The following is a 26833-nucleotide window of genomic DNA, read 5'->3' as shown; positions in this document are numbered from 1 at the left end:
TCTAATTAAATTTGCAGGTCGATAAACAAGAATGGAACCATATGATGTTTAAGTGATCTAGGTAAATATGTAATCATACTTGGGAGTCAAAGTACCTGTTGGCTTGGCTCATTGCAGGATCTCGTTAGATTGTATTATGCGTTGCTTTCATTGCCGAGGAAGGATGGCATGGAGAGAGATGTGACAGAGTTTAATGTCTGTGATGGGATAAGGCTAGGCTGTGTACTCCACATACAAACAAAGCTGCTATACAGGTGGGCATATCTGGCTGGAAAGGTGTCCCAGAAAAAGTGCCCTTGGATTTGGTCTTGAAGAAAAAAATCCTACTGAGTAAAGGCTGGGTGTAGACTTCTTTGCCAGCTATATATCTGGAGAGAAGAGCGGAGGGAGTGTGCTTGGTGTAGGAAGTAGAAGCCCCCAGATGGTAGAGGATCCATCTACCTCTCAAGGCTGGTCAGGAGTGCAGGGCCTAACTCCATTGGAAAGGAGCCATGGGAGATTGCTTTTTTAAGCAGAAAAAGAAAACATAAAACAACTTGAAAGAAAACTTTAGTCTTTCGAAACCACGTCCTTTTACCCCTAAAAATTCTACAAGCTAATAACTCATTGGGATTATTGGAAGTTGTATCTTTTCTTTAATGGTGCTACCTGGCTTGAACGCCTATGCACTGTCCCTTGGCTTTATGCTCTATCACTTTAGCCATGCCTCCATGTCTGCCATTCTGCTGGTCAATTGGAGATGGCTATGAACCACAGTCCTCAGATCTTAGCTTCATGAGTAGCTAGGATTACAGACATGAGCCAACAGTGCCTGGTTTAAATAACAACTTTTACTTCTGTGTCATGCATACATTATTTTTCTTTTCTGCCCCTCCCCCCCATTATCTAATGGGAGGTTATCATGGTCATGGCTTTTCCCTCTCCTCCAAAGGCATTTTATTTGTTACGTTGTACTTTTATGTTATTGGACAGATATTGAACTAATGAGTGATATATCAGCAACATGCTTTGGATTATGCTTTTCAGTCCTCTCAAGGAAATTACAGTTCTTTTTTTTAACCTTAAACTTTATATTTTAATTTGTTTTCAAATACTAGAAACTTTCAGCAATGCGTTATTCTTGATGGTTTTGGCTAAAAATACCAAATTGTCTCTGTGTTTTAGGCTCACCAAGAGGTTAAGGAGCGAATCCCTGAAATCTGACTTTACAATAGATTTAAAACACGAGGTACGTCATGGTTTGTTTATTTAACAATCTTAGAGTTTGTGCTTTTTGTTGGGAATATGGCTCAGAGACAGAGTGTTTACCTAGTATGCATAAAGCCCTCTGTTTGAGCCCCTGGGTTGAACACCCTGGGTTAATGCATGTGTTTTGATATGAGTCATTTTGTATTCCATAATAGTGAATTTTTCCACCCACACTCATCTTCTCTTTACTGAGATAATTTCACAGCACTCTAGTGAATTAGAGCTTTCTATTTTAAGCACATTTTAGTTACATGGGTGAGAAGTAGTGAGAAAGATTCAATTATGTTTCATAGCTCTTTGTTTATAAAGAATTACAAAAAGAACATGAAAAAATGTCATTAAAAACTTATCTTAAGTTTTATTTGGTGCTTTGGTTATATGGAATGCTGCTACATACTGAAAGTTTGTATCCTCCCAAAAAAGTCATATTTGAAATCTAATCCCCTATGTAGTTTATCTTTGTGGGGGGTGATAAAATCATGAGATAAGGACCAAACAAATGAGATTAGTATCAATATAAAAGAAATCCCATAAAGCCCCTTCCTTGATCCTTATACCATCTGAGACACAGGGAGAAGATGCCATCCATAAGCCAGGAAGTAGGCTCCAATTGGACAGAGAATCTGGTCGTACCTTGATCTTGAACTCACCAGCCTTCAGAGCCCTGAGAAATAAACTGTTGACTTAAAATCAACCCAACCTGTGATATTTTGTTATAGCAACCTGAACAGACTAAGACATATGTCTTTGTTTCTGCTTGGCTTTTTGGATCAGAATCGAGCCATAAACTGAAAGCTCTTACTTGCCAGCATGGCTCCTGGTTGGTTCCATTTGCATGCAATGGATATCTGTTACCTGTAACCTTGGAGGCAGGTGGCATCTATACTGCCATTAATTGTATCTGAACAATGCTTAAGAAATCCTTTTTTATTTTATTCCTAAACTATGTGTGATTGCCCTAAAACAGGTTTGCTGCAGAAATCTGAGCTGATGTCATTGTGGTAAATCTTAGCATGTTATTCAGTCCAGTAGTAATGACAGATTTTCAGGAGCAAAAAGAACACACACACACACACACACACACACACACACACACGCACGCACGCACGCACACACGCACGCACGCACGCGCGCGCACGGCTGTTATTTCTTGGGTGTCTTTAAATGCTGAAACAGTGTGTTTGAGAGGAAATATACTTATTGCTCTTCAAAAAGGAAAGAATGAAGCTGGGCACTGGCGGCTTACACCTGTAATCCTAGCTACTCAGGAGGCTGAGATCTGAGGATTGAGGTTTGATTCCAGCCCAGGCAGAAAAATCTTTTAGATTTGTAGCTCCAACTAACTAGCAAAAATCCAGAAGTAGAGGTGTGTCTCAAGTGTTAGAGTACCAGCCTTGATCTGAAAAGCCAAGTGAGAGTGTTCAGCCTGGAGTCCAAGCCCCAGTACCAGCACCAGAGAAGAGGGTCAGTGGGGGAGGGAGAGAAAGAATACTTATTGAAAACAGGACAGTTTAGGTATGTCTGGAAGAAATAACTAGACTCAGAAATTATTAAACACTAAACACAAACACATAACTAAAGGATATCTCTGACTTGTAAAAGGCCAAAAGACCAGGGCTGGAAGGTGGCTCAGTGGTATAGTGCTTGCCTTGCATGCATGAGGCCCTGGGATCAATTCCTCAGCACCATATAGGCAGAAAAAGCCGGATGTGTCGCTTTGGCTCAAGTGGTAGAGTGCTAGCCTTGAGCTGAAGAGCTGAGGGACAGCGCCCAGGCCCAGAGTTCAGGCCCACGACTGACAAAAAACAAAACAAAACAAAAAGGTAAAAAAGACCAATTAACAACCTACTATTAGCCTACCTAGATTAAAAGAGAAAATAGAATGAGTTGAGTTGGCATATGCCAATAATCCGTACCTACTTGGAAGGCATAGATTTTGAGGATTGTGGTTCCAGGCCAACTCGGTTAACTTGAAACTTTATATAATAATCAGTAAAATTCTGTGTATGATAGTGTGTATTTATCATTCTACCTATATAGGAAACATAAATAGGAGGATTCTGGGCCAGGCAGGCCTAGGCATAATTGTAAAATGTTATTAAAAGAGTAATGAAAGCAAAAAGGGATAAAGTATGGCTCAAATGTTAGAGCATCTGCCTTGCAAGTGGGAAGCTTTGAGTTCAGATCCTAGTACTATCAAACCAAACAAACAAAAATGACAGAGGAAATATTACCAGTTACCATATACACTTCTTCCCAGTCCTTTGTGATAACAGCTATAAAAGAATATATACCCAAAACAGAGAATATATTCTCCTCCATGTATGAAAATTGGATCTGACTAAGACTGCAAAGGAACACTGATCTTAAAAATACTTCTGATATGACTGAGAGATTACAATAATGTTAGGGTCAACCTCAAGACCAAAAACCTAAGAAAGACATGCACAAGTGTATTTGGTCACAACAAAAAACTTATTTTTTGAAAAAGCAGGTGCATTTAAAAAAAACACCTAAATTCTCTTTCTCTAGCGTTTTCATATTTTATGACATACAAATGTATTTATGAATATCTTAAGTAGTTTTGCATCCTTTTGGACTTTTGAGGCAACCTCAGAAATAGAACTAGAGATACGTTAGTATTTGTATTATATTCATTTATATTATATTATATATATATTATATTATATTGTAATGGTCTTCTGAATGGTCTCTGTCAATGGGTTTCTGTGTAGCTCCTAGTGTATTGCTCTTATGATCATTGATTATATAAATATTTTTCAAATGATGATTATGTGCAAGAAGTTTTTTTTTTAAAAAAAACCTTTTAAAAATGCTCTTAAGCATTTTTTGCTGTTACTTTAAAAAATATATTTTCCATTGTGACTCTGTGTTTGGATGTGTTGTTTTTGTGTTTTTGTCACTTAGAATTACTGTTGTCCACATCACAATCACTGGGAGAATTTTGAGACCCACTTTGACCTTGTTCATGTTCTAATTTCATAAATAGAGAAAAGAGTATACATATTCTCTAAATTTTGGGCTTCATAATCTGCTTCTCTCAATTAGATCAAAGAAGCCATTAATTGTGCCTTTCAGAAACTTTGCCTTCCTTCCTTCCTTCCTTCCTTCCTTCCTTCCTTCCTTCCTTCCTTCCTTCCTTCCTTCCTTCCTTCTTTCCTTCCTCCTTCCTTCCCTCCCTCCTTCCCTCCCTCTCTTCTTTCCTTTCTTTCTTCCTTCTTTCCTCCATCCCTCCTTTACATTTCTTTTTTTCGGGGGGGGGGGTCTGGTCGTGGGGCCTGAACTCTGGGCCTGGGCGCTGTCCATCAGCTCTTCAGCTCAAAGCTAGAGCTCTACCACTTGAGCCACAGCGCCACTCCCGGCTTTTTTCTTTTTGCTTATGTGGTGCTGAGGAATCGAACCCAGGGCCTCAAGCATGCAAGGCAAGCGCTCTACCACTGAGCCACCTTCCCAGTCCTACATTTCATTTTTCTATTTAATTTCATTTACTCAGGGAGCCATGCAGAAATCTTGCTTAGGAATAATGGCTCTGAACTGCCAGCTCTTGAGTTTATACTGAGGCTATGCTAACTTGATACATGCTAGCTTGAAACGGTTATCACTTCCTAATGGATTTATTGTCTCTAGTAATCCTCTTCATTTTAATATTTATTTTGTTGACATGACTAGTTTTACACTACCTTTCCTTGCCTCATAATTCTTTCTCATCTCTCTTTTTTCAGCCTTTTTGTGTCCTCTTTTTGTGGCTTGCTTGCTCAGCACTCTACCACTTGAGCCATTCCTCCAGCCTGCCGTTTTGCTGGTTAATTGGAGATGGAATCTTGATGGCATTTTCCCCCACCACCCCAGGATAGCTTCAAGCTGTGATCTGCCAGATCTCAGCATTCTTGAGTTGCTAAGAATACAGGTGTGAGCCACCAGTGCCCAGCTATTGAGAACAGCTTACTCATTTAACATTTTTAGGTAACACTAATCAAGAGGAGTACATTTTTAGATACGCAATTTCAGAATGAGATTTGGAGGTTATTTTCCCTTTCACCTAGCTCCCAGGTCCTGGCTTTATGTGACCAGTGATTGTTAGCTGTGCCCCACCTTGGTGAGGTCTTGGCCTTATTTCTTCATTCCCTAGCTAGCACCAGCTAGGCAAAGCCACCTGGATGCTGTTCTCCAACGGTTTCTCACCCTCACATTTTTGTGCTCACAGCTTTCCTACTTTGGGGTCAATGCGTCAGTATATTTTAAACAACTTGAAAGGCAGTGTATCCAATGTTTTTAGACATTTTCATCAGAGTGGCTGTGGGAATCCAGAGCTGTCAGCCTATTTCCTTACATCTGTCTCTGTGATGGTGTGGAATATGTTCTTCCCTATAATTGCATATTGTTAAATTTGGAAAGTTTTGGAGGTCAGAATATTGGATCATTGTTGTCATTGCTTATTCTTGATAAACTAATCTTATTAGCCATTGACAAATTGACACAGCTCCATGTAACACTTTCTAGAAAATGTATTCTGCTACCTTTGAGATTTTTTTCTTTCTGAACTGATACTGGGGCTTGAACTCAGGGCCAGGGTGCTCTCCTTTAGCCTTTTCATTCAAGGCTGGTTCTTTTTTTAAAAAATTTAAATATATATTTTTTATTGTAAAGATACTTTATAGAGGGGTTAGTTACATGAGCAAGGTAATGAGTCCATTTCCTATCAAGCACTGTTACTCCCTCCTTTGTTTTTCCCCTACCATCTCTTTTCCCCCCTCCTCAATTCTTCCCCCCATCAAAGTTGTAACATTCATTTTCAGCATAGTGTCTTGTACATTTCATTGTTATAATGGGTCATCCTGTATCCTTATTTGAGCCATCGCTTCACTCTCTGCCTTTTGCTCGTTAATTGGAAATAAGTCACATGGACTCAACTGCCCAGGCTGCCTTCAGACCACCAAATTCTCAGATCTTAGCTTCCTGAGAAGCTAACATCACAGGAGTGAGATGCTAGCCCCAGGCCCCTGAGATATTTTCAATTTTCTCCCGCTTGTGGTGGCTGAGTTCCTTCTTCATTTCTGGTATCTTGTATTGCCACAGATTGCTCTCTACATCTGGGACAAAGGAAGAGGGACTACCCTCACTCCCACAGCCGAGTTTTGTACGGAAGATGTGGACTCTAGCTGTGCCACCACATTCCATTCTTTCCTACCACTGTGTGTAAGTAATAGAAAAAAAATGCACATGCTCTGGACAACATTGTCCTTGTATGTTATATCCTTAAAAAAATAAATCATCCTTTGCTCCAGTCCTGAGCCTGAATCATGTGGCCAGTCCTGTAAGTTCTATTGCTTACCTCCTGTTCCAGAGAGACTCTCTCTTCCAGAGAGGGGAGGGAACTAGTGTTATTGCCCCAAGTCAGTCTGCTTACCACAAAGCCAAGCGCAGGGAGATGAGATTCATGAAAGATGAACTCAGGTTTGTGAAAAGGCATTTGTAAGAAGGGAAAGGAGTGGGCAGGAAGACTGTGTGCTGAGAGGGTCTTGGTCATCCAGGGCACCTGTAGAGCTCTTTCCTGCCTCTGTCCCCTCCAAAACGTTACACTCAATCTTGACCTGCTGGGACTGGTTGCAAACATGACTTTTCTGCAAGTTAAACATCTGTGTTTTGTGTTAGCTGCTGCACAGGATTAAGGAGGGGAGTTACATATTTATAAAAAAAGAGTTTATTAACAATGTGAACATAAAGGCTGCTCAGAAGAGTGAGCAGTGGGACTTGGAAACAAGTTTTCCAGGAGTTACACATTTTGAAGTTCTCTGAAGGTCAGCAGATGTTTGGATTGTCTAAATCCAAAGAAAGTGTTTAGGTGTTTTTTTTTTTTTTTGGTCAGTCATAGGGCTTGAACTCGGGGTCTGGGAGCTGTCTCTGAGCTTTTTTGCTCAAGTCTAGCCCTCTGCCATTTTGAGCCACAGTGTCACTTCTGGTTTCTGGTAGTTAATTGGAGATAAAAGTCTCATGGACTTTATCTACCTGGGCTAGTTTCAAACTATGATCCTCAGATCTCAGCCTGCTGACTAGTAGCTAGGAGTACAGGCATGAGCCACCAGTGCCCAGCAGCAATTGAAAATCCTAATGGGTTAGATGTGGTTTGTCTTTAGAATTCAGAATGCAAAAGGAGAAAAGTTAAGACATTCCACTGTTAGATTAGGTGCTTGCTGAAGGCTGCAGAGCTGGTAAGGAAGGCAGCAGGATGGACCCAAATTCTCTCACTCTAGGGCCTTTTATTCCTATATGCTCGGCTTAGGTTATTTCCTATGTTGATGATACAGTTGTGTTGATTGGCATTTTTTATTCTACTTCTGGGATTACATAATTTCAAACATTTACTGGGACACATAAGCCTTCTCCACAAGCTCATTCCTCCACCCTTAACATTTGACCCTCAAGTAAACTATTCAGAACTTTCAGAGGGGACTTCCCTGTTACAATAAACCTATTGTCCAGTTTCAAGGATGAACCTGAAGACCCCCCAAACTCACTAGATAGTTAACAGTTTTTCTGCAGAAGGGAAAACATGTTCAGCTACCTTGGTCACACAGAAGATTGTGTGTGCAATTTTAAAAGGTAACCATCCTCACCAACATATGACACACACATAGTGTTATAATGAGGAATCGACTTGCTCTGCAGTGCTCTTCATAGTACCTTGAGAGCTGTGCAGTTGGAGTTGGGTGTTGCTACAAATTAATACCAGCATGGAGGAGTCATGACTGAGTATTATTATAGCCTGAGACAGGTAGCACTTGATGGGCTTGGGTTCACATTGTCCACCAGTCTCTCAGGGTCCCTTTCATCTGTCTTTGTGACACTCATCCTCAAGGGGTTTTGAAGTAATCACCTTGGGTAGAGTACAGAACATCCTTAGCCTAGACTTGGGTAGTCAATAGAGGCTACATAAAGATAATATTGAAGTAAAGCCAGGACCAGAAAAGTGAATCATTCATTATTTATTTAAATACTTGCCCCTCATTTTCCCCTCTTTTAAAAATCCTGAGCTGGGAAAAGGAAAGACCTTCCATGTGCTTACTAATTGCAGCCTTCTAATGACTATTACTCCCTTTCTCTTAATGAGGAGAGCTTGAGAGAACTTGTGTGTGCAGTCTTCTGTGCTAGAGTAGGTTGGAATGCAGGTTCCTTTCTCCCCCAGAAACTTCACCCTGAAGTAGCTTTGATGTCCCTGACATGGGTTAATTAAGACTCCAGAGTATGTAAGATCTAACATAGCACAATGTTAGATAACTCTGTGACTCATAGTTGTATTTTTTTTTCTTCTTGTTTTTTTTTTTTAGGGGAAACCTGTGAAGAAAGAGGATATTTTTGTTGCAGTAAAAACATGCAAGAAATTTCATGGTGATAGAAGTATGTTTTGGGTTATTTCTACTGAACTTCTCAAATCTAAACTACCCTTTGGTATAAAGTACAAACCAGAGCTGGGCAATAGTGGCTTACACCTGTATTCCTAGCTACTTAGGGGGTTGAGATCTAAAGATCATGGTTTTAAGCCATATTGGGCAGAAAAGTTTCAAAACACTTGTCTCTCGCTAACCAGTAAAATGCTGGAGTAAAGCTATGGCTAAAATGGCAAAGCATCAGCCATGAGCAAAAAACGCTAAACTAGAATGCAAGGCCCTGCATTTGAGCCCTAGGAGCACCACGCATATGCTCACAAAAATACACACTCAGGAAAGGGGATAATGACAAGTGAAATCTGAATTGAATTCAACATTTCTCATTGGACCTTTCAATCACCATGACTAATTAAGGACAATTTTGTATTAAAACAAGAGTGGCCAAAGTCCTTTTATGTATTACTAAGAGCAGCATTTTAAAGGGGAAGTAGTAAAGTTCAGCTGTATAATTTTGGAAATAACATGTAACTACTCATTCTGTAAAGCCATGTGTGGACTTATTGGGTCTGGAATTAGTGTCTGAAATTGGAATTTCAAGCTAACAATGCCAACAAAGGAAATTTATTCAAAGACTGTTTCTTCTTTTTATATTGATTTCTAACATCACATTGGTTCCTCTCGTGTGTGTGTGTGTGTGTGTGTGTGTGTGTGTGTGTGTGTGTGTGTGTGTGTTCGTGTGTTCGTGTGCGTGTGTGTTGGTACTGGGGCTTAACTATGGGGCTTAACTCTGGATCTGGACACTATCTACTATTATGTGAGTTACAACTCCACTTTTAGCTTCTTGCTGGTTAAGGAGATAAGAGTCTCATGGACTTTCCTGCCTGAGCTGGCTTTGAACCAGCATTCTTCATATCTTAGTTTTCTGAGTAGCCAGGATTTCAGGAATGAACCACCATTACCTGGCAATTTGGTTCTTTTAAATAAAAATATGTATTTGCTTCTAAGTAGATATATTGGAGAAAAAGAAAAAGTTTCCTTTGAAGCAGCAACCCTTCTTCAGGAGACCCTGGCCTACAGATAAATGTTGTTTCCGTTCATTTTTGGTGTCATTATAGAATTCTGTTAGGATAATGTTTTTTAAAACCAAAAATAGCCTAAATATAAATAGACATAATTTCTCCCATTTTACACCTCATTTCAAGCAACACTTTTTCTGATATTGAAAGTGAGGCAGTCTTTCACATTTTCTAATTTGGCATCTACTTTAATTTTTTTCCCATGAAAAGACTGTCAATTGTACTAAGGGTATGATATTTATGTAGAAGAGATTTCTAAGCCAGCTGTCATCTTTATGGATTTGGAACGATGGGGGGAATTCATTTATATATTTTAGGAAGTAATATGATGCATACAAATTATATTTTTAAAGTAGAAGATTCTTCCCAAATAAACAATATTATGATTTGAGTTCAGTATTGCCTAAGACAGCAAGATAAATTAAAGGCTACTTATAATCAATAATTTCTCTCTCTCTTTCTCTCTCCCCCTTCTCTGTCTCTTCCCCCTCTCTCTCCCTCCCCTTTCTCCCCCTCCCTCTCTCCCTCTCTTTTTCCCTCTCTCCCTCTTTCTTTGATCATGGCTGGCACTTTCCCATTGGAATCATAGCTTCACTTCCAGCTTTTTGCAGGTGGTTTATGGTACTAAGAGTCTGCTAGATTTGTCTGTCTGGACTGGGATCCTCAGGTCTCAGCCTCTTGAGTAGTTAGGATACAGGTGTGAGCCTCAGGGGTCTGGTTTATTGGTTGAACTCACCTTTGTAATACATTTTTCAGATGAACACAGAAGCAGTAAAATTAGGGACTCTATCATTGCTGGATTTTTTATTTTGGTCTGCAGAAATAAAAGTTTGCTCATCTTAATATAGTATTTTTAAACACTGAGATTTATTCAGATATGTATCAACTGCTTTTATAGCTGGATTTTGATTCAAAGGTATTTAAAATTACAAAATTTTAAAAGCCTGTTAGGAACATTACAGAGAAACTTCCCCAAGCTGGATACATTGATCATTTGTTAATTTCAATGTTGGGTGATTGAGTCATGAGACAATAAATATCTTAATTGGGTTTCAGTGGCCAGCCCTCTTTAAACTTAGAAGTATGTGAAAAGATAGTCCTAAGTTGGCAGCATTTTAAGAACTTGGCTGGGCATAAGTGAAGCCTGCACAGGCCTCTGGTGTCCACCCCTCTGTTAGAAGTCTTGTCTAGCCAGTTGTCCCAAAGAACAATCTCCTAATTAGTGACAAAAACAGTGCCACAGTAGTGGCTTTTCACTGCTATGTTTTTGTTGTGTTTGGTGTGTTTCTCGCATGTATTTCACCATCTAATTTCATGTTGACACTTCATCCTGATGTGATAGTCACTGTTATTCACTTGATATTGTAGAAAAAGCTGACTGTAAACATCATTGACAACTGGCATAGATCCTTCCCCTCCTGAAGAGGGGAAGCAGGACTTGGGTTTCTAGCTCCAGAAGCCCCATGTTCTTTCTACATGTCTCAGCTCTGCTCACAGCTCCTTAGATATATTATAGTCTCACCGTTTGATAAATTGGCTTTGACATTTATGTTGATACCCTGCTATGCTCAAGGTCAGTTCGGATTTGGCCAAGAGCTCTAAGAGCTGGCTTTTCACTTTCAGTGGCAATGAAGATAACAAAAAATTGGAACTATGAAAAACATACCAATTCAGGCTTAAATGATGGACTTGAAGATAAGTATAGGAAGGCCAGTGTTGTTGGTTTAGGAAGGCCAGTGTTGTTGGTTCATGCCTGTAATCCTAGCTACTCGAGAGGCTGAGATCTGAGGATGGACAAGAAAGTCCATGATTCTTATCTCCAATTAACCACCAAAAAGCTGGGAGTGGAGCTGTGGCTCAAGTGTGCCAGCATTCAGCAAAAATGCTCAGAGATGGTGCCAAGGCCCTGAGTTCAAGCCTGAGAATCAGCTCACGGGCATGCGTGCGGGGGGAATACAAACCAGACATCAGTGGGTGGTCTTGGAAAATGATTGTCTGACTGGCAGGCACAGCCTTGGCTGCTAGAACAAGCAAGTGATCCCTCAGGATCTGAGGTTCCTCCCCAAGTTCCACATTGGTTGAGTACAATGGGGTTTGCATTTATTCTCCTAGTTGTGACTTAAGTTTACATACTTTCTATTGGTTGACTTGAATACATTCACTTCATGAGTTTGGTTGAATTTTAGAAATGGGCTTTTGGAATTTTGGCTATCTGCACTCCTCCTTATTCTTTTGTGTCAGGAAATCTTTTCTGGATATGTGCTTTTTTGGTATGTACACTGTTTCTATCCATTTTCCTATTTTGTTATAGTTCATTCTTCTCTGCTATTCACCTTCCCTCTTCTAATCTGTCCACCGACTTTCAAATACATGAATTGTCACATCCTCAAGTCACCATGCAAGTTAGCTACTAGTAATTTTCCACTCAGAATCAAATGCCTTGTATTGAAATTGGACCACAACTGCTTTTATTTCTAACAGAACACATGTGATCTACAGTACACATTGGGTAAGAATTCAAACTACCACCCCTGCCCAAACATATTGTCACAGCCAGGAGAATACATGGGTGGATTAGTTTTTGTTACTGTTATGCTTTTTTTCTTCTTCGTATTTTGTGCTCTTTGGGGTAGAAATACTTAGAGAAACAAAGGCCAAATGACAATGAAGGAAAAACACTGTAAATAAGAAATTGTACTTAGTTTTGAAAAACCAAGAGTGTGCTGTACTGTTGCTTGTGGGCATACACTCCTACTTTATTAGTGTTGATCTTCTCCCCAGATGGAGATGAAGGACTGAGTGGCAATGGAAAATATGTTTAGGGTTTTCCCCTTTCTTCCCTCCCTCCCTCCCTCCCTCCTTTCTTCTTTCCTTTTCTTTTTCTTTCATGTTTCTCTTTCTTTCTCTTTCTCTACCCCCTCGCCTCCTCTTCCCCCCCCTCTCTCTCCTCTCCTCTCCTCTCCTCTCCTCTCCTCTCCTCTCCTCTCCTCTCCTCTCCTCTCCTCTCCTCTCCTCTCCTCTCCTCTCTCTACCTCTCCCCTCCCCTTTCCTCCCCTCTCCTCTCCCTCCTCTCCCTCCTCTCCTCTTTGTGGCAATCCTGGGGTTTAGACTCAGGGCTTCAAACTTGCTCAGCTTGCTTGCTGAGTTGGTGTTCTACCATTTGAACCATACTTCCAGCCCAGCATTTTGTTTGCTGTTTACTTTGGAGATGATATCTAGCAGACTTTTCTCCCTGAACTTGCTTTAAACCTCAATTCTCTGGATCTTAGCCTCCTGAGTAGCTAAAATTGCAGGTGTGAGCCATTGGTATCTGACTTGAATTCATTTTATTACTATTCTCATTGATAAAAAGATCCAAGTTCCAAATTTTTAAAAATATTTTAAATATTGTCTTTTCCCCCTTAATTATGAAACATCTGTGTAATAGAATTGGTCTGGAATTTGATAGAAAAGCAATAGAACATTCTTAGAATACATACAAGATATATTTTAGTTTTTGGCTCCAGCAAGCAGTGCATATTGACACCAGCAAAACAGAAACATTCCCTGAGATACAAGTAGTTAGTGGGATTTGAAAGACATTTTTGAAAGGATTATATATGGTATTAAGTTTTATTATTATATTATTATATGTTAATGTTACATACGGTATTTAAGATTATAGATCATCAAGGAAATGATTGCTGGAGTTTTACTTTGCAGCTTGAGTGGTGCTTGAGTGTGTGTGTGTGTGTGTGTGTGTGTGTGTGTGTGTGTGTGTGTGTGTGTGTGTGTGTGTGTGTGTGTGTGTGTGTGTGTGTGTGTGTGTGTGTGTGTGTGTGTGTGTGTGTGTGTGTGTGTGTGATGTACCAGTACACCTCACACTCTCATTTGAAGTTCTGCCCTCAGAGCTGGCACTCTCCCATTTGAACTACATATCCACTTCTGGCTCATTGCTGGTTAATTGGAGATAAGAATCTCCTAGATTTGTCTGCTTGAGTCTGGCTTTGAACCCAGATCCTCATATCTCAGCCTCCTGAGTAGCTAGGGTTTCAGACCTGTGCTTTGGGCACCTAGTGAGTAGTTGCTTTTGTTTTACAGCTTTTTCATGATGTGAGATGACAGGAAACCTTAAGCATTTTCTTAGTTGGCACATCATATGGTACTCTTCAGGTGGCATGCACATCTCATGTGCCACCTGGCAGCCATTGTTTCTGTGCCCCCATCATGGGTGTGAGTCCGTCTTCTGCCAGCCTTCCTTGTTAAAGAGGTTAAGTTGAGATCAGCTCAGCCTTTAGTTCTATTTTTCCTAGCTTTCTGAGCTCTTCAACACAAACACATATTCCTTTGGGATACCAAAAAAGAAACCCATTTGGTATCTTTACTGCACATCAGAACAAATTTATTACAAGGAATGTTTAGTACCGGTTGTTCTTTTTGATAAAAAGAGGCTGCAGTCTGCTTATTTAAAAGGTGAGGTATGCATAAAATACAGCCAGATGGAATCAGAGGAGGTGATGATATTAATAACTAAAGAGCGTAGAGGAGTCAGGTGTTTACTGGCTTAATTCTTCCTCTGCCTATTGAGTGGCTGATGGTGTTTCAGTTTGCCCCAAACTGTTGATGTTTTACATCAGCCATGGGGATGCTTTTCAGTCTTAGGCTACACCTTAGCCTTCCACATGAGAAAATGACACACTCCTGTGCCTGTCATGCTCTCTTGAGATGAGATTCATAATCAGGGTTTCTCTTTTGTGATCAGTGACTCTCACACGGAGACAAAAGGTCCATTTGCCAATCAAAAATGCCAACTCCTGAAAAATCAGAGCAATCATTCACCTTACTGATGCAGCAGGTGCACATCTGTTTGATTGAACACTTATAAAAATGTTCCAGTGTCAACTTTGTTTTCATTCCTAATGGGAAACACTTTTGCAAGTAAATTCACAGATGGTAAAAATGTGTCACTCTGTACCTTGCAACAAAACACCCCTCCTTCTTAGTCTAGAATGCTCTGAAGAAGACTTACATTCTCTGTGCAGCTGGGATTTCTTTGATAGTAAAATTTGTACCTTGCTCCAAGGTTAAGATACCCTATGGCAAACATTCTAGAATGTTTTATGTGGAAGAAAGCATCTCTCTCTCTTTATTGATATGAGAAAATATATCTTGGAGGTTTTTTTTTTTTCAGTCAGTTGTTGGGCTTGGACTCTGGACTTGGACACTGTCCCTCAGCTCTTCAGGTCAAGGCAAGCACTCTACCACTTGAGCCACAGCACCACTTCTGGTTTTTCAATGGTTAGTTGGAGATAAGAGTCTCATGGACTTTCCTGTGTGGGATGGCTTTGAACCGCGATCCTCAGATCCCAACCTCCTGAGTAGCTAGGATTACAGGCATGAGTCACTAGTGCTGCCTCTTGGAGTTTTTTTTTTTTTTTTTTTGTCGGTCGTGGGTCTTGAACTGTAGGCCTGGGCGCTGTCCCTCAGCTCTTCAGCTCAAGGCTAGTACTCTGCCAGTTTAGCCATAGCACCACTTCTGGTTTTCTGGTGGTTAACTGGAGATAAGAGTCTCACAGATTTTCTTGCCTGGGCTGGCTTTGAACCATGATCCTGAGGTCTCAGCCTCCTGAGTAGCTAGGATTACAGGCATGAGCCACTGGTGCCCGGCTGTCTTGGACTATTTTTTAAGGTTTAGTATATCTTTAGGAATTTAGTGCTTCAGTACAATACAGAAAAAGTTGTGGATTGCCAGTGCTGGTAGTCCACCCTTACTTCTAGCTACTCACAGGGTTGTGATCTAAGGATCCTGGTTTGACATTATCCCAGGCAGGAAAGTCCTTGAGGCTTTTATCTCCAATTAACCACCAAAAGGCCAGAAGTGGAGCTGTGGATCAAGTAGTAGAGTGTCAGATTTGAGCAAAAAAAGCCAAGTAAGAGTACAAGGCCCTTAGTTTGTGCTCTAGTACTGGCATCAATAAACCAAACCAACCCAAGAAAAAAACTTTACATCTAAGAGATAGGATAAAAGCATAATAGGTAGAAATGCACATCTTGTCTACTCCATCCTGAGAAGTATTTCTATTTTTAAAGGTGGGTGCCAGTGGTGCACACCTGTAAATCGTAGCTACTCAAGGGACTAGATAATCTGTGTTGAGGAGTAGTACGGTTCAAAGCCAGCCCAGGCAGGAAGGTGTGGAAGAATCTTATCTCCAAATAACCACCCAAAACCTGGAAATGGAGGCTGTGACTCAAATGGTAGAGTGCTAGCCTTGAGCCAAAAACTCAAGGACAGTACCAGGCCCTGAGTTCAAGCCCCAAAACCCTCCCCCACCACCAAGTATTTACATTTCTTCATCTGCCCCAAACACATTTTAAGACTTTATTTATGGATCAGTTAAGTGAAATAAGTAATTGGAAAAAGAGAAAAATCCATTAAACGTTGCTCAAACACAACAGTATAGGCAGACTAGAAAAACTGCAATATGGAAGTAAGCAGATTTATGACCAGAAATAAGAAATGCTAGACTCAGGGATGTTGAAAATGTTCCTAGGAGAGCTTGAGTCCTGTGCTGCATCAGGAAGAAGTTCTCAGAAGGAAAGCAAGCCCTGCCTTGGAACACTGAGGGGAACAGGTGATCATGCTTCTGTTTATTGCCGTGTCTGTGATTGTCACTTGTCATTTTTTCCCAGTACCCATTGTAAAGCGGACCTGGGAGGATGAGGCTCATCTCATTGAGTACTACAGTGACTATGTAGAAAGCTCCATCCCTACTGTGGATCTGGGAATTCCGAATACAGATAGAGGTGAGTCTGTAATTCTCACTCCTCCCCTTATTGTAACTCCTCCTTCTGTTAATATAGTCAGTTAGAATACAAATGAAATAATTCCCAAGTATTTTCCTATCTGCTTCATGTCTGCTTTTTTTTTCTTTTCCTGCTAACCATTTTCTTCCTGCACAGAGACAGACTGTCAGTAAACAAAGGGTTGTATTTGCTAGCAGGTTGTATCACCGTGATTGAACATATGACTCTTACCATAGGTTCTTTATACTTTCTTAGTTCTTTGTGGCCATTAATGAGATGTGCCAAGTTAATGTGTCCTCTTGCCACACAAAGCTTTCCTTCCTAATTCTTAAGATCAGTTCATACTTACACCTGAGTGGCATACACACTATAAGTGTGGAGCAAGTAATATCATATGGGATACTACTTTGATGAGTACATTGTTAGAAGCACACTTGCTTTTCTTTTCAGATGGGAGGTTTGCTTATTTAAAACCTGTGTGTGTGTGTAGTACTGGGCTTTGAGCTTGGGCCACACACTTCTTAGGGAGGCATCCTACCATTTGAACCACTCCACCCACCCCTTTATGCATTGGTTATTTTCCAGATAAAATTTCAATTTATGCCCAGACCTTCCTGGATTGTGATCCTCCTATTTGTGCTTCTCTTTGTCAGTAGCATGGCAGGCATACACCATGTTTAGCCAAAATTGGTTCAGATGGAGTCTCATATACTTCTGTTTCTGATCGCTACCTTTCAGCTATATGAGATTACAGGCTTCTGCTACTTCCTCTTGCTTTAAAACATTTTTATTTATTTATTTATTTATTTATTTATTTTTGGGTCCGGTTGTGGGGCCTGAACTCTGGGCCTGGGCACTGTCCCTCAGCTCTTCAGCTCAATGCTAGCACTCTACCACTTGAGCCACAGCGCCACTTCCGGCTTTTTTCTTTTTGCTTATGTGGTGCTGAGGAATCGAACCCAGGGCCTCAGGCATGCAAGGCCAGCACTCTACCACTGAGCCTCCTTCCCAGCCCCCCTTTTTTTTTATTGTGAGAATACTGTACAGAGGAGTTACAATTACATGGGCAAGATAACGAGTACATTTCAAAGAGTGGGAGTAGAAACTTGGCTGGCCTTGTTATCAGATGTTCTTTGTCTTAATGTTTGCCCAGTGTTCCCACCACAATTTTTTTCAATTTTCTTTAGTTTTTTTGAAATTTTCATATACTTTTCTGATTAGAAAAGGATTAAACTGATTATCTTGTTCTGTAGAAATGTTTATCTTGATTGTTTTATGCAAGCATCATTCGTAATGCCTTGAATAATAGACTACAGGGTAGAACAGGTTGCTGCTGTTTGTTTTTAAGAAGCTATTTTAGATTGAGGGTTTTTTTTTAACCTTACTTTATAAAACATCAATTTAAGTTGCCATTTATAATGATTCATCCATTCATGCATTTCTGGGTGATTTCTTCATTTATTTTTAGTTTGGCCTTATTACTATATTTGTTTTTTTATTACTATTTTTTTGTCCAGTTGTGGGGCTTGAACTCTGGGCCTGGGCACTATCCCTCAGCTCTTCAGCTCAAGGCTAGGGCTCTACCATTTGAGCCATAGCATCACTTCTGGTTTTGTGAGCGGTTTATTGGAGATAAGAGTCTCACAAACTTTCATGCCTGGGCTGGCTTTGAACCGTGATCCTCAGATTTCAGCCTCCTGAGTAGCTAATTTGTTTTATTTTTATACTAAAAGAAATGTGAAATCATGAAGTAGGGTAGTAATTATAAATGTCATAAATTAGTCAGTACACTTCAAAAATACATACTGTAACAGATACGATAATATTAACAAAAATATAAATAACATAAAAATGTGTATTATTAAATCCAGTGGCTTAATACTAATTAATACAAAGAATTTTATGAGTGTGGACTCCTCCAGGTCACTAAACACTTATGAGAAAATGAGGCATATTCCTGTCTATCAACTTGAATATTTTCCCCTAGTGCTTTAATCTTATTTTGACCACAGCTTTTATTACTGAAGCATTAGAACTTATCTGTTGGCATTTGAAAGACTAGCTCTGTTTTATTTGGTGCTATATCTGTATGATTTGTATACTAGTAAGTCCTTACCACAGAATGAAGCTGTCGCCTTCCAGTTTTACCCCAGTGCTTTCCCAAATTCCAACAGTTCCTTCAGAATAATGTCTAAGAAGAAAAGAGGCCCGCTCTGTGAATTGCTGTGACAATCTAACAGCTTTTGTCTTTCTATGTGGAAGGTAATTCTAGGTCAACCTCAAATTCAGATTGTTGGCTGGACCTTGTAATCTCTCCCCCACATTCAGGTGGGAAATGGATAGACCTTAGGATCTCTGAAGTTTATAACAGTGCTTCACAATGCTTATGGTAACTAGAGATGACAGAAAACCAGAAATGATGTTCTACCTTCTAGGGAAAGTTACTAAGGTGCTTGTTGATGCTCGAGCTCTTTCTTCTATCACTTTTAAACAAAAACAACTTATAATGAATCATCTATATGTTAAAGCAGAACATACATTTTTTTGTTTTACTCTTTGTCTTACCTTTCTTAGGTCATTGTGGAAAAACATTTGCCATTTTGGAAAGATTTTTGAATAATAGCCATGACAAAGTGGCATGGTTAGTCATTGTGGATGATGATACCTTAATAAGGTAAGGAGTCATTCTCATCCTTTGCAGTTTTAAATTCTGCATATATTTATATTCAAAAGCTAGGATAAGTACTTGTGCTTCTGGCCAAGATGAAGTAAGTTACAATGGTAGGGGTTACTCTTTCCTTTGAAGTGACTCTTTACAAGGACATAATGCATGAGATGAAAGGTTTTAAGGCACTGGACATCTGGCCACATGAAGTGAATGGTTGCCCTGGCTGACTGCCTTAAGAGAGGTACACTATTGCTTAAGGGAAGGCACCATGTGAAACCTTGAGAAGATGAAGCTTGAGAATTTCCAGATGCCATGGCAGATCGTTTGCAGGGCAGGATAGAGTTCCAGGAAGGAGATAGCTGTAGAAAGAATGCCCTCGAGATCTGTGGAGGATTCTCCCTAAGTATAGGGTAATGTTCATTAGCAAGTCTATGGGAGGAAGTTACTAAAGGATGGGAAAGAAACTGATTCATGGGAATAGTAGTGGACCCTCAGATGGGCCTAGGCATGATAGTCCCTGTTCCCACCATCCATATTAGAAAACCTGTGTTTCACAGTATATTGGATAAAATATATTTAGAAGGTCTTACATCAATGGTAAGAAAAAGCGCTAGACTAAACATTGCTCTAGACCCGCTAAACTAATCTGAAAAGCAAGACATCCCAAAGATCAAACTACTTCCAAGGAACTAGCTTCTCTCTGTGAACAAATAGCAAGGCTTATAGAAATTTAAAAAAATACAACAGCCAGTAAAATTCACACTGTCATTTATACAGTTCAAAATTAATAGCATGTATAGCAGCAGAAAGATACTATAGAGAAAAAAAATCCATTGGCTAAAATTGTTCCAGAATTAATATAGTTTAAAATTCATAGCTATTAAGCTGTCAATATTTGTTTTATAAGTCTGTTCCATATAAAGACCTGTAGGACATATAAATAAGTCTGAAATAATCTAGTCTTTCATCTTCTAGAGATGAAAACTACATTATCTGAATCAAAGCACCAGTGGCTCATGTCTATAATCTTAGCTACTTTAAGAGGCTGAGAGCTGAAGAAGGGTTTAAAGCCAATTTGGGCAGGAAAGTCCATGAGACTCTTATCTGCAGTTAACCAGCAAACAGCCAGAAGTTGAACTGTGGAACAAGTGGTAAAGTGCGGTCTTGAATTTAAAAAGCTAAGGGACATTACCCAGGCCTTGAGTACTGGCACATATATAAAACAATCAAATAATTTTGAATATCAATCTAAATCAAATGAATAAGGACAAATACATTATCAAGGATGGAGAAGAAACAGGAAGGAGCTCAAAGTATATTTCAAGTGAAAAAGATAATCACAAAAATAAAGAATAGAAAGAATCAAGTGACTTTTGAAGATAGTACTTAAATATATATTGTCAGTCAGGACTGAGAAGGGAGTAACTTCAAACACATCCTGGTTTTGGAAGTAGTGTGGGTGAAGTAGTTCTGAATTATTTTAGGTACATCGTAGGATTGAATAAATGTTAATATTTTAGGGAACAAAACTTCATGCCATGGAAAGGAAACCTGGGTAAGAATAAGGGATGGATAAGTTCATGCCTAAAAAGTAAGGTAAATAAATGGGGAGAAGGCTGGCCTCTTGCTTGGAGAATAATGAATTATTAATAAATGAGCAGAGAGTGATGGAATTGGGAAAACTATTACTTAGTATCCATCCAAGATTGATTCAGACAAGGATCATTAATGTACGTTAAAGCAGAGATCTATTTTGAGAAGGACTGGCTGATTTGCATGTTAAATTATCTGCTCAGAGACTCAGCAATAGCAGGGGAAATGTTGCTACTGACCAGTATGGAAACCAGACTAATATCTGTATGTGTGTGCACACACATGTGCACGCACATGCACCCTAGTGTTGGGCCTTGACTTCAGGGCCTGGGCTCTGTCCCTTACTTTTTTCCTCAAGTCTGACACTCTACCGTTTGAGCCACCCCTGCACTTCCAGCTTTTTACTGGTTAGATGGAGATCAGAGTCTCTTGGATTTGTTTGTCCTAGTGTAAGTTTTCTGTAATCTTGAAATTATTGCCAAATAAAAAGTGAAAAAATAAATTCCATTGTAGGTTAGAATGGGACGCATGGATTATTACACCATTGTGAACAGCTGCTGGCACTGATCAGCCTCACCAGCATGGCTCAGCACTCACTCACAGCAGAGTTCCATGTCTGTCTCCAAAACTGCCTGAAATGGGAACAGATTGTTAAATGAAATTCTTTTCCTGGATCAGTATCCAAACCCCATAGACAGAAATGGGAGATCTGTCTGCTTTAGGCACATTTGTAGCAAATATGAAACATTTGATAATGATCAGACTCCATTTGTGATCCTTTGAAATGATACCATGAATAAGGGAAAGAAACCCAGATGCCATGGTAAAATCCCAGTTATCTGAGCTTTAAAAAATGAAAGGCTCCAGGCTGAAGTGGCAATTTTACAATACACCAAGGGACAGACATGCTGTGGATTCTCTTTCTTTTTATCAGGTGTGGAAGTAGGCATAAGTTTGCTGTAGAGAGCTACAGATTTGTGCAGAGCCTTTAATAAACCAAAGGCTGCAGTTTTCTTTTAATTTAAGAGGATATTCTTCATGACGGAGCAGCAGAACAGTACCAGCATACTTACCTGTCTACCCCTGATAACATTTTTCTTTTTTTGTGTATGCTAGTACTGGGGCTTGAACTTTGAGCCTCTTGCTCTCACTGGGCTCCTTTTGTTGTTGCTGTTATTGGTCATGGGGCTTGAACGCAGGGCCTGGGCCCTGTCCCTGAGCTCCTTGATTCAAGGCTTGTACTCAAGCATGTTGAGCTAGTCATTAATTGGAGATAAGAGTCTCATGGACTTTCCTGCTCAGGCTAGCTTTGAACTGCAATCCTCAGACCTCAGCTTCCTGAGTAGCTAGGATTACAGACATGAGCCACCCATACATGGCTTCACTTGGCTTTTTGTTCAAGTCTGATGGTCTTCCACTTGAGTCACACCTCCCTTTCTTGTTTTTGCTGCTTATTTGGAGATAAGAGTCTCTGGGCTTTGTGTGCCCAAGCTAGCTTCAAACTACAATCCTCAGATCTCAGCCTCCTGAAGAACCAGGATTATAGGATTCAGATAACTTCTGGTAGACAGATTCCAAATTAGATGCTTGGAATGTTTAACATGTATCCAGAAAAAAACAGCTTAGTTCTTTATGATCAGTCAGAAACTGTCCATGTAATCAGAGGCCATGACCTTCAGACAGATTGCAATGCCAGTCCACAGATTTGGAAGCTATTGAGCACCAGGACTGATAAATCTCTTCATGCAGTGCATTTGGACCCCTCATGTTCTGTTTCAGCTTTCTCACTGGGCTATTTTTGTAGGACGTGTTGATATGGATAGGACATGAATAGAAAAGATGTCCCTTGACACATGTCTACTTTGTTTCCTTATCACCATCTGGTTACCAACCAGAGGTGCCCCTGTTAACTTTTCTCTGTGAAAAACATTCCCATTAATGGTTTAGACAAATGGCTGAAACCATATCTACCTCTCAGGTATGCCTGATACCCATGGGTCACAGACCAAGGCATATCTTGAAAAGTTATCCCATTAAAAAAAAGTATCCTTGGCCTAGGGCTTGAACTCAGGAACTTGGTACTGTCCCTGAGCTTCCCTTGCTCAAGGCTAGCATTCTTTCACTTGAGCCACACCCCCACTTCTAGCTTTTTGGCAGTTAACTGGAAACAAGAATCTTACAGTACTTCAAACTTTGATCCTCAGATCTCAGCCTCTTGAGTAGCTAGGATTACAGGTGTGAGCCTCTAGCATCTGGCAGGAAAATGTTTTTGCAAGACTGACAGAATGTCTTGAGGAATGTAACCTACAAAACTCTAGACTAGGAGAAACAGGCTTTTTTTTTCTTTTTTTTCTTCTAGGTTGGTCTCAATCTCTTGATTCTATTGCCTTAGCCTCCCAAGCGCTGGGATTATAGGAAGGTGTTGCTATAATTAGGAATTTTTAAATGGTGTAAGTTTAGCTAGGAAAAAATGCTTGTTTTTCTTAACATGAAACTTTGTGTGTTTTTAAAAGTTTATTTTAAATAAATTTCTAGGAATTTTTTTGTTGGTATTGAGATTTGAACTCAGGGCTTCCTATTTACTAACGTAATGTTCTACCACTTGAGACATGCCTCCAGTCTAGTTTTGTGCTGCTGTTTTGTAAATAGAGTCTAGTGAGTTTTTCTGACTTGGCTAGCCTGGATCCTCAATCCTCTAGATCTCAGCCTTTTGAGTAGCTAGGATTATAAGTGTGAGCCACCAGTGCCCAGCTTCCATGAAAACTTTTTAAATTTATTTCTTAAACCATCTGTGTTTACAAGCATTGCTCTGACAAGTCCCTGAGTATGCTTATTGCCCTTTGTAAACAGTTATTGTTGATATGTCACAAAAATGCACAAGGCCCAGAACATATTGAGAATGAGTCACAAGTAGGCTAAAAACTCCTTTGTTGGATGTGGTGGTATACTCCTGTAATCTCAGCCCCCTGGAAACTGGTCAGATAGATTATGAATTTTAGGCTAGCCTTGGACTAGAAAGTGTGATGTCTCAAAAGGCCAAAAATTAAAAACTAAAAACCAAAAGACATTCATACCCAGGAGTAGCCTTGTTGAAGAAATGTCAGCAGAATTGTGCATCAAGATTTTTCAGGAAGGCTTCACTGCTCAAATTCCCTTCTTGAGACATGGACTTCCAAATTCATTTGTTACATCAATCCTAGGTCTGCAATCCTAGGTACTCAGGAGGCTGAGATCTGAAGATCATGATTGGAAACCAGCCCAAATCTGTGACACTTTAATCTCTAATTAACCAGCAAAAAGCCAGAAGTAGAAGTGTGGCTCAAATGGTAGAGCTTCAGCTTTAAGCAGAAAAAGCCCAAGTGAAAGCTCAAGGCCCTGAGTTCAAGCCTCGATACTGACACAGAAACAACACAACAAATACCTCCTTTTGTGGCCATCAAGAGTTAAAAAACAACCACAAAATCCATCTGAAAAGATGTGTGCAGTGGCCCTTGCTAGCTTAGAAATGGGACTGGTAGCATGAGCTTGAGGGCCCTCCAGCTGTCCTAGACCAAAAAGTTCGGCAGCCACTTCTGGCCAGGCTAGGTTCCAACTGGAAGTAAGCCTCTAGTTTCTCCATTTCTGTCCTGCTAGTGATGAATGGTGCTTCTGCATGTTTTTGGTTTCTTGAAATCTGTTTTTTCTGTAAGCCACTTGAATCTCACTGGTGATTTTGGTGTGGTGCTATGCCATGTACCCAGGGGGTTATAATACCAGGAAATATTTATGCTGAAATCACACTTGAATGCAGTAATTGTTTGTTATATTCTCTTTGGCATTGCAGCATCTCCAGGCTCCGGCACCTGCTTAGCTGCTACGACTCCAGTGAGCCCGTGTTCCTGGGAGAGCGGTATGGCTATGGCCTGGGCACTGGCGGATACAGCTATGTCACCGGAGGCGGAGGGTGAGCATCATCCTCTTTCAGTGTCATGGAGTGATGGCTTCACGATCCCCAGACAGACTAAAGCCCCTTTAGAATATGTAGCATTTGCATACAATCTCTGCATCACCCTCCCATAGACTTAGATCATCTTAGATTACTTAAAACAATGTCAATAATGTGGAAATGACTTTTCTATTGTATCATTTGGCATAATGATAAGAAAAAAAAGTTCAGTTCATCTTTTGTTCTGTGGTTAGTTGGATCCCCGCTATGGAACCACAACCACAGACTCTCTTGTGAACTCTAAGATACCCTCTCTCTGAGGCAGGTCCAAGTCAAAAACTCTGGGATCTGCTCCTGCTTAGGAGTGAGAGCTCTTCTGATGGTAGCCACTTTCTGTAATAGGAAAGTGGACATTTATTGATTATCTATTTTAGTTAGTTTTTGTGATGATACTAGGGTTTGAACTCTGGGTTTCTTTTCTCACTCAACTTTTTCACTCATGGCTGGAACTCTACCACTTGAGCTGGGCACAAGTCCAGCTTTTTGCTAGTTAATTGGAAATGGAGTTTTACTGACTTTGCAGTCTGGGCTGGCTTCAAACTGTAATCTTCTAGGTCTCAGCCTTCTGAATAGCTAGGCTTACAGGTAGGAGGTTTGAGCCCCAATGCCAGGCTTTTGATTGTCCTTTTCTTTTTTTTAAATTATAGCTTAAGATTTTTATTAAAATAATCACTTAAAGCAGGATGCCAGACTCACACTTGTAATCCTAGCTACTCAAGAGGCTGAGATCTGTGGATCACAGTTCAAAGCCAGCCCAGACAGAAAAAGTCCCTAAGACTCTTATCTCCAATTAACCAGTAAGAAGTCAGAAGTAGAGACGTGGTGCATGTGATAGTCAACCTTGAGCTTGCTAAAAGATAACACCCAAGCCCTGAGTTTAAGCCCTAGTGTTGCCATGCGAAAAACAAGAAAAGTCTATTAAAGTATAGCAATCCCATGAAAAGAAAACAGCCTTCATATTCTGTCCCTGTCAGGAGATGTGACACAGCTGCCACAGGAAAAAGTGCTACTTAACAGCTCTGAGATTGGATGGATGTCCCTGGAAGCTCACAAGGTTGGCTTGATCCCAGAGCAACATAAGAGCCGAAATCACCATCGAGGCCTAGTGGCCTTCAGCACTGTCAGCAAGGGGCATTTAGCCACTATCACCAATTATTAGCCTCTGCAATTCTGTAAAAGAGAGGGGTTTGGGGAAGGGAGACAGAGAGTGACAAAGTGACAGAGTGAGAAGAGAGAAAGAGTAGAGAGAAGGGAAAGAGGAGGAGATAAAGGGGGAAAGGAGAAGAGGAGAGAGGAGAGAGATCCCTAACATGAGGAAGTATCATACAATATACAACACCAAGGTGTGCTGTCTGCCGGCCCTAGTGATCTGTGAATAACATCAGTATAGCTTTAGTTTTGATTGTCTCCTAAGTAAAAAACAAAACAAATGTTGTTTATAGAACTTATTTCAGTAAATAAGCCATTGGACATTTAAAAATGTACAGTGCTCAATAACTCTCATTTGGGAAAAGAATAGTATGGAAGCTTAGATGTAGGCAATTATAATAGTAATTGGGTAGGATTTATAGGTTTTAAATAACAGTTAAAAATCAATCTTTTAAAATGAAGCACCTACTTCATCCCTTATGGGAAATGGTTTTAATTTGGTTTTTATGGGTAAAATCAATTGGGCAGCTAGGCTTTTCCATTATTGCTATAGACTTTGCTGTAGGAGAATGATAACTTTTTAAAAAAATATTATTGAAATGTACAGAAGGTTTACAGTTACATAAGTAAGGTAATTAGTACATTTGCTTTTGAACAGTGTTACCCCCTCCCTCATTATATCTCACCTTCCCCCTGGCTTTCCTCCCTCCACGTTGTAAAGTTCACCCACCAGTGTCTAGTGTCACTGTTGCGTTGGTTCACCCTTGTCGCACTGTGTCTATGCTTCCCCTTCCCTACCCCAAATCAGGTAAACTTATATACAAGACAAAGGGTACAGAAATAAAAAAAAACAGTGATAACAGGGAATAAATGAAAAGGGAAAAAAAGAAAAGAAAAAGGAAATAACTGCATAAAGTACAATAAA

General features: G+C 40.1%; 1 protein-coding gene across 3 annotated transcripts in view; it reads left to right on the top strand.

Annotated features, from left to right (window-relative positions):
- Positions 1–26833, top strand: part of B3glct (beta 3-glucosyltransferase) — a 108569-nt gene that overhangs the window by 62005 nt on the left and 19731 nt on the right. For all 3 annotated transcript variants that reach the window (XM_070003016.1, XM_070003017.1, XM_070003018.1), the window contains exons 8-13: positions 1165–1228; positions 6346–6465; positions 8595–8664; positions 16400–16513; positions 19088–19187; positions 24598–24717. In XM_070003016.1, the coding sequence (XP_069859117.1) occupies positions 1165–1228; positions 6346–6465; positions 8595–8664; positions 16400–16513; positions 19088–19187; positions 24598–24717 (588 nt within the window). The remainder of the gene's footprint in view (positions 1–1164; positions 1229–6345; positions 6466–8594; positions 8665–16399; positions 16514–19087; positions 19188–24597; positions 24718–26833) is intronic.

The sequence above is a fragment of the Dipodomys merriami genome, unplaced genomic scaffold, assembly GCF_024711535.1.
Source record: "Dipodomys merriami isolate MVZ:Mamm:240054 unplaced genomic scaffold, mDipMer1.0.p SCAF_6, whole genome shotgun sequence".
NCBI lineage: Eukaryota > Metazoa > Chordata > Mammalia > Rodentia > Heteromyidae > Dipodomys > Dipodomys merriami.
The sequence above is the reverse complement of the archived record's forward strand: the minus strand, read 5'-3'. Positions and strand labels throughout refer to the sequence as shown.